This window comes from Nycticebus coucang, chromosome 22, assembly GCF_027406575.1.
Source record: "Nycticebus coucang isolate mNycCou1 chromosome 22, mNycCou1.pri, whole genome shotgun sequence".
In the NCBI taxonomy this organism is placed as follows: domain Eukaryota; kingdom Metazoa; phylum Chordata; class Mammalia; order Primates; family Lorisidae; genus Nycticebus; species Nycticebus coucang.
The window spans coordinates 843,739-859,732 of NC_069801.1; the positions used below are offsets into that span (position 1 = coordinate 843,739).

General features: G+C 53.4%; 1 protein-coding gene across 1 annotated transcript in view; it reads right to left on the reverse strand.

Annotated features, from left to right (window-relative positions):
- The window catches only part of CFAP74 (cilia and flagella associated protein 74), a 69,789-nt gene that overhangs the window by 21,470 nt on the left and 32,325 nt on the right, over window positions 1–15,994 (reverse strand). Inside the window, exons 12-18 of the mRNA XM_053577137.1 lie at window positions 13,644–13,808; window positions 12,107–12,280; window positions 11,333–11,451; window positions 8,013–8,079; window positions 7,445–7,534; window positions 4,528–4,692; window positions 2,124–2,280 (exon numbers count right to left, since the gene is read on the reverse strand). Of these exons, the coding sequence (XP_053433112.1) occupies window positions 2,124–2,280; window positions 4,528–4,692; window positions 7,445–7,534; window positions 8,013–8,079; window positions 11,333–11,451; window positions 12,107–12,280; window positions 13,644–13,808 (937 nt within the window). The remainder of the gene's footprint in view (window positions 1–2,123; window positions 2,281–4,527; window positions 4,693–7,444; window positions 7,535–8,012; window positions 8,080–11,332; window positions 11,452–12,106; window positions 12,281–13,643; window positions 13,809–15,994) is intronic.

The window sequence follows — 15,994 nt, forward strand, 5'->3', positions numbered from 1 at the left end:
CCGTTCCACAGCTGCTCCCCACCAGCGCCTGGTGCTGCAGTCATGTTTCTAACCCAGCCATCCTGGCAAGTGTGCAGTGGTGTCGTGGTTCCCTTGCAGGCCTCCTGTTTAATGATGACGGGCGTCTTCTTATGTGCTTGCTTGTCATCCACATGTCTTCTTTGGTGGTGGCTGTTTAAATCTTTCACCCATTTTTGGACTGGCTGTGTTCTAATTGAGTTTTGAAAATTATATATTTTGGATCCAAGTTTCCTTTTTTTTTTTTTTGAGACAGTCTCACTCTGTCACCCTGGGTTGAGTGCTGTGGCATCATCACAGCTCACAGCAACCTCAAATTCCTGGGTTCAAGTAATCTTCCTGTCTCAGCCTCCTGAGTAGCTGGACTATAGGTGCCTGCCACCAGGCCTTGTTTTTCTTTTCTTTTTTTTTTTTTTTTTTGGAGACAGAGTCTCACTGTGTTGCCCTTGGTAGAGTACCGTGGAGTCACTACTCACAGCAACCTCAAACTCTTGGGCTTAAGCGATTCTCTTGCCTCAGCCTCTCAAGTAGCTGGGGACTACAGGCTCTGCCACAACGCCCAGCTATTTTTTTGTTGTAGTTGTCATTGTTGTTTAGCAGGTCCTGGCCGGGCTCAAACCCACCAGCCTTGGTGTATGTGGCTGGCAGCCTATTCACTGAGCTACGGGCGCCAAGCTTTATTTTTCTATTTTTAGTAGAGATGGAGTCTCATTCTTGCTCAGGTTGGTCTCAAACTCCTGACCTCAAGCAATCCTCCTGCTTTGGCCCCCAGAGCTCTGAGATTACTGCACTTGGCCTGGATCTAAGTTATTTATCTGATGTGTGATTTGCCGACATTCTCTGACAGTCTGCAGCTTGTCTTTCTTTTTCTTTTTTTATTTATTTTTTTTTATTAAATCATAGCTGTGTACATTAGTATGATCATGGGGCACCATACACTTGGTTCATTTTTTTTTTTTTTTTGAGAAGAGTCTCACTTTGTCATCCTTGGTAGAGTGCTGTGGTGTCAAAGCTCACAGCAACCTCAGACTCTAGGGCTCAAGCAATTCTATTACTTCAGCGTCCCACCTGCCATAATGCCCGGCTATTTTTAGAGATGGGGGTCTCGCTCTTGCTCAGGCTGGTCTCGAACCTGTGAGCTCAGGCGATCTACCTGCCTCAGGTTCCCAGAGTGCTGGGATGACAGGCATGCAGCTTGTCTTTTTATTCTTCCCAGGGTCTTTTGAAGAGCAGATACTCTTAAAGTCCAGTTTAACAATTTTTAAATAATGGACCATGCTTTCAATGTCATATGTAAGAGATCTCCGCCCGAGCCCAGGTCACACACATGTATGGAGAACCTCCTGGGCTCTGCGGAGTCACAGGGGTGCTGTGTAGAATGCCTGCACTGTGGCTCTATCTGTGCAAGGCTAATGGCAGGAGGAATTGGCCATTGCTGGGTGTCGACACATATGTGCAAAAACTATACAGGGCAGCAAGGGAGCAGGAGAACACTCCAGATAGCAGTTGGGTGGAGAGCAGGTACTGGGCACTCCTCCTCCTCCTCCTCACTCTGCCCCGCTGGGGGGAGACAGACGACAGCCAGAGACCAGCCCAGGCCTCCCTGTCCTGGCTAGTGAGGCTGGCGTTGTGGCCCCGCCCTGAGGGCTTCCTTCAAGTCCTTTGTTAGTTTCAGCATGAATGTCAATCTAATCCATGACCAGTATTTACTTATGTGACTGTTTCCTTATTTGCTATCACTTAAAACTGAAGCCCCTAAGAAAATGTGGTGAAGGCCATGTTAACCAGTTTGAAGAAAATATTTCAAATTGTATATAAACCCAGCACATTGTACCTCAAGTTGCATTAACGTACGCAGCTATAATTTAATTAAAAAAACCAAAAAACAAAAAAACCTTGAAGCCCTAGGAAAGCTCTGGACCTTTTAGCTCCCTGTGGCATGGCCTGGGCCCTGCCTGCCCAGGAGGCTCCTGGACTGCTGTCCCCAGGCCCTCACCTGCCCATGCCAGGCCTCCTCCCAGCCTGTCCAGCAGTCACTGGGGCTGAAGCCCATGGCTCCCTTGGGAGTCAAGAGGAGCAGGAGCAGCACTGGGGGCCCAGCTTACCTGCAGGCCGCATGTCATCCTGGTCCTTGCTATCCAGCTTTTCTGAGTCCTTCCGGCTTGGGATGTCCATGGGGGAGAACTCATTGGCCTCAAGCTGTTGCTCAGAAAAACTTGGGATGGCTTTCTCACTTTTATCTTCATATGTGAAGAGACTGCTCTAAAATAGAACACAGCGTCTTGACCTGGTCATTTTCCCACTCACTTCCCAGACCCCCTTGTTGCTGGGAGGGCCCATGTGAGGACTGCTATGTGCGGGCTGCCCATGTGAGAGCTGCCCATGTGAGGACTGCCCACGTGTGGACAGTCCATGTGAGGGCTGTCCATGTGAGGGTTCCCCATGTGAGGGCTGTCCATGTGGGGACTGCCCATGTGAGGGCTATCCATGTGAGGGCTGCCCATGTGAGGACTGTCCATGTGAGGGTTCCCCATGTGAGGGCTGTCCATGTGAGGGCTCCCCATGTGAGGGCTGTCCATGTGAGGGCTCCCCATGTGAGGGCTGTCCATGTGAGGACTTTCCATGTGAGGGTTCCCATGTGAGGACTGTCCATGTGGGGACTGCTCATGTGAGGACTGCCCATGTGAGGGCTGTCCATGTGAGGACTTTCCATGTGAGGGTTCCCCATGTGAGGACTGTCCATGTGGGGACTGTCCATGTGAGGACTTTCCATGTGAGGGTTCCCCATGTGAGGACTGCCCATGTGAGGACTGTCCATGTGAGAGTTCCCCATGTGAGGACTGCCCATGTGAGGACTGCCCATGTGAGGACTTTCCATGTGAGGGTTCCCCATGTGAGGGCTGTCCATGTGAGGGCTGTCCATGTGGGGACTGTCCATGTGGGGACTGCCATGACAGGGCTGCGGACCTGGCTCCTGCAGCTGTTCACAGCCATCCCCCGACCTGTCCCTCTGGGCTGTCCCTGGCTATCTTCCTACTGCCCCCATCCTCCCAGTCTGTCCTCCTCTGCTTCCCTCAGGCTGCTTAGGGGCTAATGGCTAACCCTGGCTCCTTCTCTCAGGGCTGGGTGGTTCCTCCATGTCCTCCCCATCTCACCCTGCAGGAATGCCCCAGCTGGAGCCAACTGTTTGCTGGGCCTGGTATGCAACTGAGTCCCAGCCAGCACACCCTGCCTGGTCCTGACCTGGCACTCCTCCCTCCTCAGCTTGCGGGGGGCAGAGCCATCCTCTCCACCTGGCTCAGGGACATCCCCAGCTTGGTCCTTTTCTGTGTGGGGCTGCCCTCTGGGCTTCAGCCCAAACATCTGCTGGTCTGAACCCTGCAGCCTGGCCCTCGTTTCTCACCACTGGGCTGTCCCACCTCAGCCTCTCACAAGAGTCACTGAATACCTGGGGGCCCCGGTGGGGACCGACAGTCAGGGTGGCAGTGGATGCCACCAGGAGACATGTCGAGGTCCATGGGCAGCTCAGCCCTTGCCTGCCTCTCCCCTCATCCCCAGTCTCAAATACACCAGCCCCTCACCCCAGCAGTACAGCCCTGCCGTTCACACTTGCACAGGGAATGGCCATCCCTGTGGGTCCTGTCTTCCTTGGGAATAGACCCTTCCAGGGGCCTTTGCTGAAAGCCTCACCATGGACAGCACAGCTGCAGAGCCAGAACACAAGGGTTCTTGTAGGGAGCTTCCCAGTAATTCAGAAGCATATTTTAAAAAGGCAAAGTGTTTCCTTCCCACCCTCAGCCCACAATGATCTCCTGGGTGTGGTGGAATGGAATGCCCCCAGGATACCAAGGCTGTCTTTGATGAGTGGTACCTCTGTGATGCCTGCCTGTGAAGGCACAGGTGCGCATTTGGCCTTGGGGCCAGCCTGCCTGGCCTTCTGGGTGAGGACCATTCACCCCCATGCCTAGGACATCAGCGACATTTCATTAAAAGTGTGGGTACCGGGCGGCACCTGTGGCTCAGTCGGTAAGGCGCCGGCCCCATATACCGAGGGTGGCAGGTTCAAACCCGGCCCCGGCTGAACTACAACCAAAAAATAGCTGGGCGTTGTGGCGGGCGCCTGTAGTCCCAGCTACTTGGGAGGCTGAGGCAAGAGAATCGCTTAAGCCCAGGAGTTGGAGGTTGCTGTGAGCTGTGTGATGCCATGGCACTCTACTGTGGGCCATAAAGTGAGACTCTGTCTCTACCAAAAAAAAAAAAGTGTGGGTACCCTGGGACTCTCAGGCTTGGCGCTCCTAGCTGCGGCCCTATCACCACATGCCTGAAGGAGGGACCGTGTCCTGCCACCGCCACACCTGAGGCCAGGTGATGCAATGCCCTTGTGGAAGGTGGGTTCTTGCTTAGGCTGATCTGAAGATGGCCCCATGCTGCCCTCTCAGACCCACTGTGGATGTGTTTCTGGACCGTCATCCCTTCTCACACCCTGCTGTGGCCAAGCCGCTCACTCACCATCTTCATGACAGACTGGAGTTCATCCGACTCACAGGGGTCTGAGGCAGGAAGGATCCTGAACCATGTGCCCAACCCCCCAACATTGGTCAGTGTGATAGTCCGGGATGCAGTCTCCCCCACCACGTAACTGCCAAAATCGACGAGCTCCTTGTCAAGGGACACCTGCCAGAGGATACCAGAATGGGCTGAGCGTCCAGAGTGGGCAGAGTGCCCAGTGAGGGGCACAGATCCTGTGTGTCACTCTGCAGCCCCAAGTGCACCCAAGCACCCCAGAGTGCTGGCCCCTCTGGCCCCTCCTGAAGGCCTGCCTGCATCTGGCTCAGGGAAGGACAAGTGGCCACAGTGTCAGTGCAGGCTGTGCTCTGTGCACCCAAGCACAAGGACCAGCCTAGAAATCAGAGGATTATACACTTGATCATGACAGTCTAGGGCACGTGGGTCTTGTCTTGAGTGCATCAGGCTGGCAGCTGTCTAGTTAGGGAGTCGTGAGGCCAAGGATGGTACCCAAGGCTGGGGGGCTGGGGAGCCCAGGACGGCCTCCCAGCAGGACCATCTATAACGCAGATTCAGGGCCCTGGCCCTGGGGGATTCCTTCTAGAAGAACAGTAGGTCCTCCATGGCACAACCCCCCACCCCTCCATGCCCCTGCTGCACAGCCATGGCCAGGCCATCAAGGCAAATGGATCAGTTTCTTGGAGAGCAGCCTAGAGTCTGAGGGAGGCCCCTTGTGCCTGCCCCTCTCACCCTGCTCTGGATTGCAGCATCACATGGCCTCGGCCCTCCCCCCAGTGTCCCCAGCCCAGACCACCCAAGAGGTGAGGCTCAGGCCTAGATGAGGTGGCCAGTCTCCACTGCCTGGGCCATGGCCTCACTAATGGCACAACAGCCAGGTGCAGGAGAGGCGGGGGCAGTGTGGCTGAGGACACCTGGGGCTGAGAGCTGGCCGGAGGACACTGATGAGGGGTGAGAGGCCTGCTGTGGTCTCCAGGCCTACCAGCTGGCTGGCCACTGGTGTGGGTCCCTGGTACCCACTGGCTCCCCTGGCTGAGTCCTGGTCTCACCATGTGGTGCTCTTTCTGCGAGCTATTCCATGGGCAGTGTGCTTCCTACCAGGGGCCTCTTAGAGAGGGAATGTCCATGGGTGAGAGATGGCTTGAGAGCCCTGGGATGGGGCTGGTCCTGTAGGGAGGTGGCCCTACATGGGTCCAACCAAGGCAGGTGATAGTTGGACCATGTGAGCTCCAGGATGAAGGCAGACAACTCAAACCAAATGGGGATCGAACACACCAAATAGGATATATCCATGAGTCCACGGCAGAGAGTCCTCTACACTAAAAAGCAGTGCAGAAACTAACAGTGGGGGCAGCACCTGTGGCTCAAAGGAGTAGGGTGCCTGCCCCATATAACGGAGGTGGTGGGTTCAAACCCGGCCCCGGCCAAAAACTGCAAAAAAAAAAAAAAAAGAAACTAACAGTGGGCAGCTGAGGTGGCTCACACCTGTAATTCCAGCACTTTCGGAGGCCAAGGCAGGAGGATATTTTGAGCTCCAAAGTTCTAGACCAACCTGAGATAGACCTTGTCTCTTAAGAAAAAAACAAAAACAAAGAAATGACATAATTTGTTGTAGAAGGTAGTTTAGGCACAATTAGATACATCTGAGTCTGGACTGGGCAACAGGTGACAGTTTGTCAGCTTTCTTGCTGCAGGACACAGAACATCCTCCTCTATCCTCTTTCTCCTTGGCCTTGTCCTCCCGCACACCAGAATGGGTCTTCCTTCTCCACCAAGGTAGGGCTTGGCCATGGCACTGGCTTTGGCTGGTGCATCGTTAGACGTGCAAGGAGCAGAGGCTGAAACATGCTGTGCTGTGGCCTTGGCTCTCCGGGTACCTCTCATCCTCTGAGATGCCTGTGCTGGGGCTGAAGTTGCCCCAGAGGCTGAGAGGGAGAACACCTTGGGTATCGGCCCCCAGTCCAGCCTCAAGCCCGTCCACCTCACCCAGGAACACGTGGATTGCAGTGACCTGCATGCCCGAGACACACTGAGTACTAGGTGCTGTCACACAACACCTTGGTAAGGGCCGATGCTTGCTCAGGAGGGGCACCCCTGCTGCGGGGGTTCCCTGCTTTTTGGAGGTGCACGCTGAGGTTAAGGGCGCAGCTGGAATGCTGCAGTCACTACCTTCCTCTGCAGCTGTAACAGCAGGTAGTTGGGTGAAGCAAATGTGCAGATGATGACAATTACTGAATCCAGGTGGGGCACATGGACATTCTTAGACAATTCTGCTTTTCAGTGTGCTTAAAATTTTTCTTTTCTTTTTTTGAGACAAAGTCTCACTCTGTCACCCTGAATAGAGTGCCGTGGTGTCATAGGTCAGAACAATCTCAAACTCCTAGGTCCAGTGATCCTCTTGCCTCAGCCCCCCGAGTAGCCGGGACTACAGGTACCCACCACCATGCCTGGTTCGTTTCTCTATTTTCAGTAGAGATGAGATCTCATTCTTGCTCAGTATGGTCTTGAACTCCTGAGCTTAAGCAATCCACCCACATCTGCCTCCCAGAGTGTTAGGATTACAGGCATGAGCCACCGTGCCTAGGCCTTAAAATTTTGTTAATTATAAAACATAATCAAGGGGCATGTTGGAGAGCTGTAGAGACTGGAGTCTGCTCAGATGTCTGCTAAGGGCTCCTCTGACCCTCCACACAGAGCAGATTCGCCCAGACTCTCCCAGTGCTGGCCTGAGTGCCTGTTTCCTCAGAGCAGCCCATGTACTTGCCACCCACCTAAGGTCCAGCTCAGAGCTGAGGTGGAGACCTAGGCCCCCCATACCTCCTGCACCCACATTGCAGGAGGCTCAACGGGTTGTCAGCCAGGCTGCCCTATGAGACAGTGGCTCAGATGTCTCTGAACTTACAGAACATTTCTTTGTTGAACATTTCAGTGGAACAGAAAATCCGCCTGTCTGAGCCATAAATGAGACATTTCCTTCCAGATCTTTATTTATCTAAAAAATAAAACAATCCCAGCCACTGTTAGCATCTCACTGCCCAATCCGCATGCCCATGTGTAACCACAGCCTGGGCCCTGCCTGCTGGCCACCAAACTTAGGTGACCCAGCGGAAGGAGTCAGCAGAATGTGTCCTAGGAGGGGTTGCACATGGACAGGGCCTTCCAGACAATTCTCTCACACCCCATTTAGCTCCTAAACCACACCCATGGCCGAGGGACCTGGATTCTGCACTGTGATTCTGTTAGCATTTCCAGAGTACGTTGAGTTCTTAGAAATAAAACAGCAAATCAGAGGCTCTCAGAGGACAGTGCTGAGAGGCCAGGTGGTGCTCCCTCCATCCCACCCCACAAGCCACAGGTGCCATAGGCCCCACCCCCTACCCCCCGAGGTGAGAGAAGCTCCTGACTCCCCATATCCCACCCCGCGAGCCGCAGGTGCCACAGGTCCCCTCTCCACCTCCCAAGTGACTCACCATGGGCTTGAAGGTGATGAGCACTTCGCAGGACATCCCAGCTGACATAGGGCCTGGGGGGTCGAAGCTGCAGTACAGGGAGGGGTCCACAGCACATAGCTGGTTAATCCACCGTGCCTTGGGGTACAGCCTGGCTAGGGCAGGTATGAGCTGGGCCCTTTGGGTCCCTCCCACATGCCTGGACATTGTACGCCTGGCCACCTTCCTCTAGAGACAGCCCTGGGTCTGCTGTGCTCCCTGCTGTTCACCCCTGTACCCAGTGGGGAAGGGACACTGGAGAAAGGTTTCAATGTCTGTGAGTGTGTAAGGCAAGGTCCTCTCCAGTTCCAGGGGGAAATGGGGTGTTACAGGGCTAGAAGTAGCCACAGTGCCCCTGGGGACATGTGCCAGGCCTGGGACAAGGGTCTAGGGTTTTAATACCAATGTGGGGTGGGACCACAGATAAGACCCAGGAGGGGAGCTGGGACTGAGTGCTATGAAGACGGAGGCTTGCGGGGTGGAGCCCTATTTCAGAGAAGGAACCAGAAAATAGTCCCAGCCACACAGGGAAGACAAGGGGAGTGTGTCTGCCTCTGCTTGGGATCCCTGTTTTCACAAGGCTGCCTCTGTCTAAATGTGTCCACAAGAAATGAGATAAAAATTTAACAGGAAAATTTGTCCCTGGCTGCAATGTCCCTGTGGCACCAAGCAGAACAAGTTCAAAACTTCTCAGCCTCAGAGGGAAACCTTTTGATGTCAACCACCCAGAGTCCCCGGGTATGGAGCTTGCACAGAGGGAGGATCAGAACTCAAGATCATGAAACTCATAACTTGCATAAGCAACAGGGCAGAGTGGCCAGCCTCCCAGAATATCAGATAACGGAGTATTGCCTGGAGACTTTAAAAGACATATCACTCTCATGGCTGAAGAAATAGAGAATTACAGACACGAGAAAAGAAAAAACACTGTCAAGAAATGCCAGCTCATCTGAAAAAGAACTTGGAATTTTTAGAAATGAGAAATTGAGCATCTTAATGAGAAACTTAGTGAGCAGTTCCAGCGGCTGATTAGATGCAGCTTCAGAGATGGTGGTGGACGGGTGACACCTAGGACGTGGTCCAACATGAGAAAGAGGAGTCTGGACATGGGGGAAAGTAGAGAGGTCTCACATAGGAAGGGCGGGGGGCAAAGCCACCAGAATGGGAGAGGGGCTATGTGAAGGGCTAAGAAATTTCCAAAATTGTTCAAATATCTGAGTCTTCAGATTCAAGAAATGAATTCTAAGAAAAGTCTCCCTACTCCAGACATAGAGTGGTGCAGCTGCAGGAGGCGGCTGAGGACCAGAGTCTCAGCGTGGAGGACAGAAAGCCAGAGAGTGCAGCAGCTGGGCTGAATGCCCAGAAGACAGAGGCGTCATGTCTCAGCGTCTGGGAGAAAATAACTGTCAATAAAAAATACTAATCCTGGGCAGAGCCTATGGCTCAAAGGAGCAGGGCGCCTGTGGCTCAAAGGAGCAGGGCGCTGGCCCCATATGCTGGAGGTGGCGGGTTCAAACCCAGCCCTGGCCAAAAACTGCAAAAAAAAAAAAAAAACACAACTAATCCTGGTGAGGGTCAGAATGCTTCAGGGTAGCTGAGATACCAGCAACCGCTTAATCCAGGCCTCTGCTTACACCCTCCAGAAACCACTCAGGCCAATGAGACAAATGGGTGCATTGCAGACACCTCACCATCAGTGTGGCTAAGGGCAGAGCCCTTGGGCTGTGAATTAATTGTAAGGGGAAAATGTGCACCAGTTTCCAGTAATGATTTCAGGATCTAGAGAAACTACAGGGAAGAGAGAAGGGGGAAAAGACCTTATAGCTGACCATCTCCTCAAAGAGAACGGTGCGTCCTGAATGGAATGTACTGAGCAGAGACCCCGCCAGCCAGGGAGAGGTGGTCTCAGGGCACAGGGCACAGGCCCCAGGCGGCAGCCTCAGGGGGAGCCCTGGGGGCAGTGGGGGCAGTGAGGGCCCTTTAGAGACTGCTCCTCACAGCCCAGATGAAGTGGGTGCTCTGGGACTGAGAATCTGAGAGCCATCCTGGAGCGACAGGCCTGTCCACAGAACCTGGCAGAAATTAGAAAGGAAGAAGAGGAAACAACTTTCTTAGATGAAAGGCAAGATGCGGAGGGGCGGAGGAGAGCAACACTCCAAAAACCCAAAAGCAGTTCATCATGAGAAAAGCAAGGGGAAAAAATAAAATAGAGAAGCAGCATCAGAAGGGACCAGAGGAGGCTGATTGACATCACAGAGCAGCACGTGTAGATGCAGCCTCAAGAGGAGAGGAGGGGAACACCCGGCTGGAGAGAGGATTTAAATGTTCAGTGGAAGGAGAGTCTTACAACAGAGAGGCACATGACTGCCCGGAGAGGCCTGCCAGGGTGGTCAACCTCAGAACAACACAACAGGAAGAAAACCTGTGTGGCCACGCAGAAGTCCCAGCCATTCACCAAGGGACACTTGGGCTGTGCTGGGATGACAGCAACACGAGCAGACAGAGGAGCCAGAAGAACCACCATGATGCCATCTTCACAAAAACTTGGTCTGAGTGCGTGTGCCCAGAACACCACCATCCCCCACAGCCTTGGCAAGAGGTGGCACCCCAGGACATGAGTCCAGACCCCCCATAGCCCCGGCAAGAGGTCATGCCCCAGGACACGTGTCCAGACCCTCCATAGTCCCCACAGGAGGTGGTGTCCCCAGGGACATGTGTCAATACTCCCCACAGTCCGGCAGGAGATGGCATCCCAGGACATGGGTCCAGACCCCCCACAGTCCCAGCAGGAGAGGGCATTCCCAGGGCGTGTGTCCAGATCCCCCATAACACCAGCAGGAGGTGGTGTCCCCAGGACATGGGTCCAGACGCCCCCCCCAGTCCCAGTAGGAGATGGGGTCCCCAAGACATGGGTCCAGACCCCCCACAGCCCCGGCAAGAGGTCGCGCCCCAGGACATGTGTCCAGGCCCTCACCAGTCTCAGCAGGAGGTGGTGTCCCCAGGGACATGTGTCCATACCCCCCCAGTCTGGCAGGAGATGGCATCCCAGGACATGGGTCTAGACCCCCCACAGTCCCAGCAGGAGGTGGTGTCCCCAGGGACATGTGTCCATACCCTCCACAGTCAGGCAGGAGATGGCATCCCAGGACATGGGTCCAGATCCCCCACAATCCCAGCAGGAGAGGGTATCCCCAGAGTGTGTGTCCAGACCACCCACAGCACCGGCAGGAAGTGGTGTCCCCAGGGACTTGAGTCTAGATCCCCCATAGCCCTGGCAGGAGGTGGTGCCAGTGGCCACCTACTGGGTGTGGATGAAGTCCCGTAGGTGTTCCTCCACGCCCACCAGCTTGCAGTAGTTGATGGTATAGGTGGCGTTTATCAGTGTGATCTTTTTCTTGTATACTTTGCCAACATCAAAGTCCTAGGAAGGGCAGAAGTCACAGCTCCAGAGCAGGTAAGACAGGAGCTGCAGCTTCCCTCTGGCCACAGCTGGGCGGCACTGCAACTAGTCAAGGTCCAGGGGAGACCGAGGGAGAACAGAGAAGGGCTTGGGGTGCGGGGCGCCTGTTAGCCAGTGGCAATATGGGCTGTGCTGGGCCCGGAGGGTTGGTGTGAGCAGTGAAGGCTCTGACCATACATGTTCCAGGGCTGGTGCCCGACCACTCCCTCCTGCAAAGTCTGTCAAATGCAACCAGTGAACCCGACCTTTGCCTCGCTGGTCCCCATTCTGCTCCTGCTAGGGCCTGGCCCCAGGGGTCATGTTAGAGGAAGTCAGAATCTGCCCACCACAGCCCCTTCCTGGAAAGCCCGGGGCTCCCTGCTGCCTAAGAGGAACATGGTTTTCTGAGGGCCACAGGCCCTCTTGCTTCTGGGATGCCCTCCTGGGGCTGGCGTCTGATTCCTCCGTGGAGATGAAGCCCTCTCACGTCAGCCTCTTTCTGGCAGGAGGACAGCGCCTCCATCCATTCCTGAAGAAAACCTCTGTGCTTCCCAAGGTTAAAACTAAAGGCAGCAGGGGCAGGATGGCTGCGAGAGGGTCTTTCCTGGCCCAGGCCCAGGCACCTGGGTGGGCTCACCTTGAAGTGGATGATCTCCGGCTTGCTGTTGAAGGGGCAGCCTTTGAACTCGCGCCCGGAGGCCACCTGCCTGTGGATCAAGCCGCTCCGCAGCCGGTCCATGGTGCGGGCCAGAATGTCTTTGTCCATCTTTGTCCCGCCCATGGGCTTTCTGTCTACGTCCTCCTTTGGTACCTGAGGGTCACAAAGACAGGCCCATGCAATCCAAGGCAAGCCCAGCTGTGCAGGTGTCCCCGCTGGGGGTTGCTCATGGCAGCTGAGCTGCAGTGATGGTTGACAAGGTCCACAGCCAAAGCTGGCTGCCCTCAGTGCTGGGGGGTGCACCAAAGGTTACTTAGAATGGCTGGACTTAATCTCCTGTCCACTGGAAGGATGGGGGGGGGGGTCTTCACTTTAGAAAAAGAAGAAAAAACGTAAAGAAAAGCAGAAACATCCAGATTTCAGGCAGAATTTTGGGAAATAATGGCAGAGGAGGAAATTTCTAGATTCTTAAATCAGGACAAGAGAAAGTTTTGGAAAAGTTCTCTGGGAAGCAATTTTCCCAAACAGCAGTACCGGCACAAACATAGCCTTATGGAGAGGAGGCGCCTGCCCACTGGCATAGGGAACAGCAGGGCCCTGACCAAAGGTAGTGCTGATGTCTTTCCCTGGGTGAGCATTGAGGCCCACGGGGACACTGGCCCTGCGTCTCCCACATGCTCCCTGGGGTGGTGCCACCCGGGGGTCCAGCTCCGCTATCCTCTCTTCTGGGCCCAGCAGAACCTGACAATCACTGGTGACTGGTTTTTATAGAAACTGAGGAGTGGATTGTGCCTTCAGGGGGCACAGTCACCCCTGGTGCCCTGTCTTGCTGTGACTAACTCCTACTACTCCTGGAAGACCAGTTCTCTGGGTGCACCATGTGCTTATTTAAAAAGACATCAGTGAAACTAATTTATGGCTTTCACATGAAAGCTATAACCCAGTTATAACCTAAGAACAGGGGGAAGGGGAAAAGGGAGGGGAGGGAGGGGGGAGGGGGCGGAGGGAGGGTGATTGGTGGGATTACACCTGCAGTACATCTTACAAGGGTATATGTGAAACTTAGTAAATGTAGAATGTAAATGTCTTAACACAATAACTAAGAAAGTGCCAGGAAGGCTATGTTAACCAGTATAATGAAATTGTGTCAAATGGTCTATAAAACCATTGTATGGCGCCCCATGATCGCATTAATGTACACAGCTATGATTTAATAATTAAAAAAAAAGAAAAAGACATCAAAGCAAGACTGAACTCTTAACTTTTTCTAGAAGTATGTTTCCCTGGTAGTAAGCAGACTAATTTAGAATCGTCCTCTGTCCTTTGCAGCCACCCATGGTGACCCTGAACATGTGGGCAAGTCTGCGGTCCTGGAGCACACCTGGTGCCCTCACGTCTCTGTGGGGGGAGGCTGGGCCGTGGTGGTGACTGGAGGAAGGTCAGGATCTGCAGTGCCTGTGAGAAGACCCAGCTGGGGTACTGGCTAGGAGGACGCTCAGAGGGTAGAGGCTGGCACCTGGTATGGCTTATGGTCCTCCTTCCAGAGCCCAGAGATCTCTGGCTCAGCTAAAGTTTCGTCCTCCTCAGGGATGCTTGCATGGTCCGTCTGAACGGACTCGCAGGAGACGGCCTTTGCTAACTGAGAGATGTCGCCGTACGCGCCCTCGTCGTCATCCTCCTCCTGCAGGCAGGGACAGAGACGTGGCTGAGACACCTCATCACAGAGGGCGGGGTGTGTGCAGAGACACAGGAGAGGAGAAAAACTGGCCCAGCCCCACAGGGCCTGCGACACCATGTTCCAGTTGTTCTTTCTTTCTTTCTTTATTTTATTTGAGACAGAGTGTTACTATGTCACCCTTGGTAGAGTGCTATGGCATCACAGCTCACAGCAACCTCTAACTCCTGGGCTTAAGTGATTCTCTTGCCTCAGCCTCCTGAGCAGCTGGGACTGCAGGCATTAGCCACAACACCCGGCTATTTTTTGGTTGCAGTTGTCATTGTTATTTAGCAGGCCCGGGCAGGGCTTGAACCTACCTGCTTTGACGTATGTGGCTGGCGCCCTACTCACTGAGCTATGGGCGCTGCGCCGTTCCAGTTGTTCTTACACTGTTTTCTGACCTTTCCCATGTAAAATAGAAATATTTTAGACATTATTAAATATTTTTCTACAATGCTAAGAAGAGTGTACAACATCCCTCTGATTGGAAAATACTCTAGTTTACGGGTGGGCATCCTGGCCTCTGACCCTCCATGGTCACTGCTCCTACCTGGGAGAGCCCCATGCTAATCCCAGGAGGACGCTGCGATGGTTTCCCTAGAACCATTGTGGGCTGGGGCCTTGTGGGCCAACCTGGCTCTGGGCCCTCTGTGCTAGGCCTGCAGGGAAAGTGGGCACTATAGTGAGCTGGGTGGACGGCAAGGACAGACCAGAAGGTGGGACGGAGACAGGAATGTGGCTGCATGCGGCGACGTGCCCCAGGGAGACAGATGGGACATGGAGACAGGCATGGGGATGGGCATGGGCATGGAGTGGGCAGGGAAGGTGCCTCTGGAGAGGGTGCAGGAAGGGCTGAAGCAGGGAGTAGGTAGGGGTAGAGACTCTGCCCCTGCATGGGGGCCCTGGGAAGCAGGAAAGGACCCTTTGTGATGCAGGGCAAGGCACTGGCAGAAGCTCAGCCCAAAGAGACAGTGACCTCGACCTTCAAAAGGGCAGAGTCTCAGGAGGGGGCCATTATCCCTACCCCACACCCTTAAGGAAAGGAAAACTAGAAATAAATCCCCCCAGCTGAGGGCAGTCACCTACACTGGCAGGTGACACAGAACAGGCCATTGATTTGAATGAATGGGGGTGAGAGGAAATCTGCCCTCTTCAGGGCGACATTAATAAGCAAACAAAAGTATACACTGGGGAAAAGAATCTCTATTTAATAAATGGTGCTGGGAGAACTGGATAGCCACATGTAAGACTGAAACTGGACCCATACCTCTCACCACTTACAAAAGTTAACTCATGATGGATATAAAAGATTTAAACCTAAGACAGCAATCTATAAAAACATCTAAAAGAAAGTCTGGGAAAAAATCCTAACAATATTGGTCTCAGGAAAGAATTTATGAAAAAGACCCCAAAGGCAACTGCAGCAACAACAAACATAAATGGAGCCTGATCCAGTTAAGTCTCTGCACAACAGAGCAAAGAGATTCCCATGCCATGAATCCAATAAAGGGTAATAACTAGAGTCTACAAAGAACTCAAGCAAATCCACACACAAAAAAAGAACAACCCCACCAAAATCTGGGCAAGAGACATGAACAGAATCTTTTCTCCTGAGGACAAATGGCCAGCAAACTTGTCAAATTTTTTTCACTGTCTCTAATTATTACAGAAATGCCAATCAAAACCACCTGTGATGTCACCGAACCCCAATGGGACTGGCCCACATCACAAGGTCCCAAAGGAATGGGTGCTGGCTCGGGTATAGAGAGGGGAACGCCTGCCCTGTTGGTGGGTCTGCAAACTAGTGCAGCCTCTGTGGAAAGAAGTATGGACAGTCCTCAAAGAACTGAAAATAGACCTTCTATTTGATCCCACAATCCCATTACTAGGGTATCTTCCAAAAGAAAAAAAGTCCAACCCGAGTGCCCATAACCCACGAATGGGTTAATACACTGTGGTGTATGTACACCGTGGAGTACTCTCCAGCTCTAAAAAAAATGGAGACTTTATACATGAGACAAAAACACAATTAAATTCAAGTGGGGGGGGAGGAAGGAGGCAGTTTGGTGTCACTTAACAGGCACAATTTAGGGATAAATGATGCCTGCTGTGTGAGGGGCTCAACTACAACCTGGACTTTACATAACAAA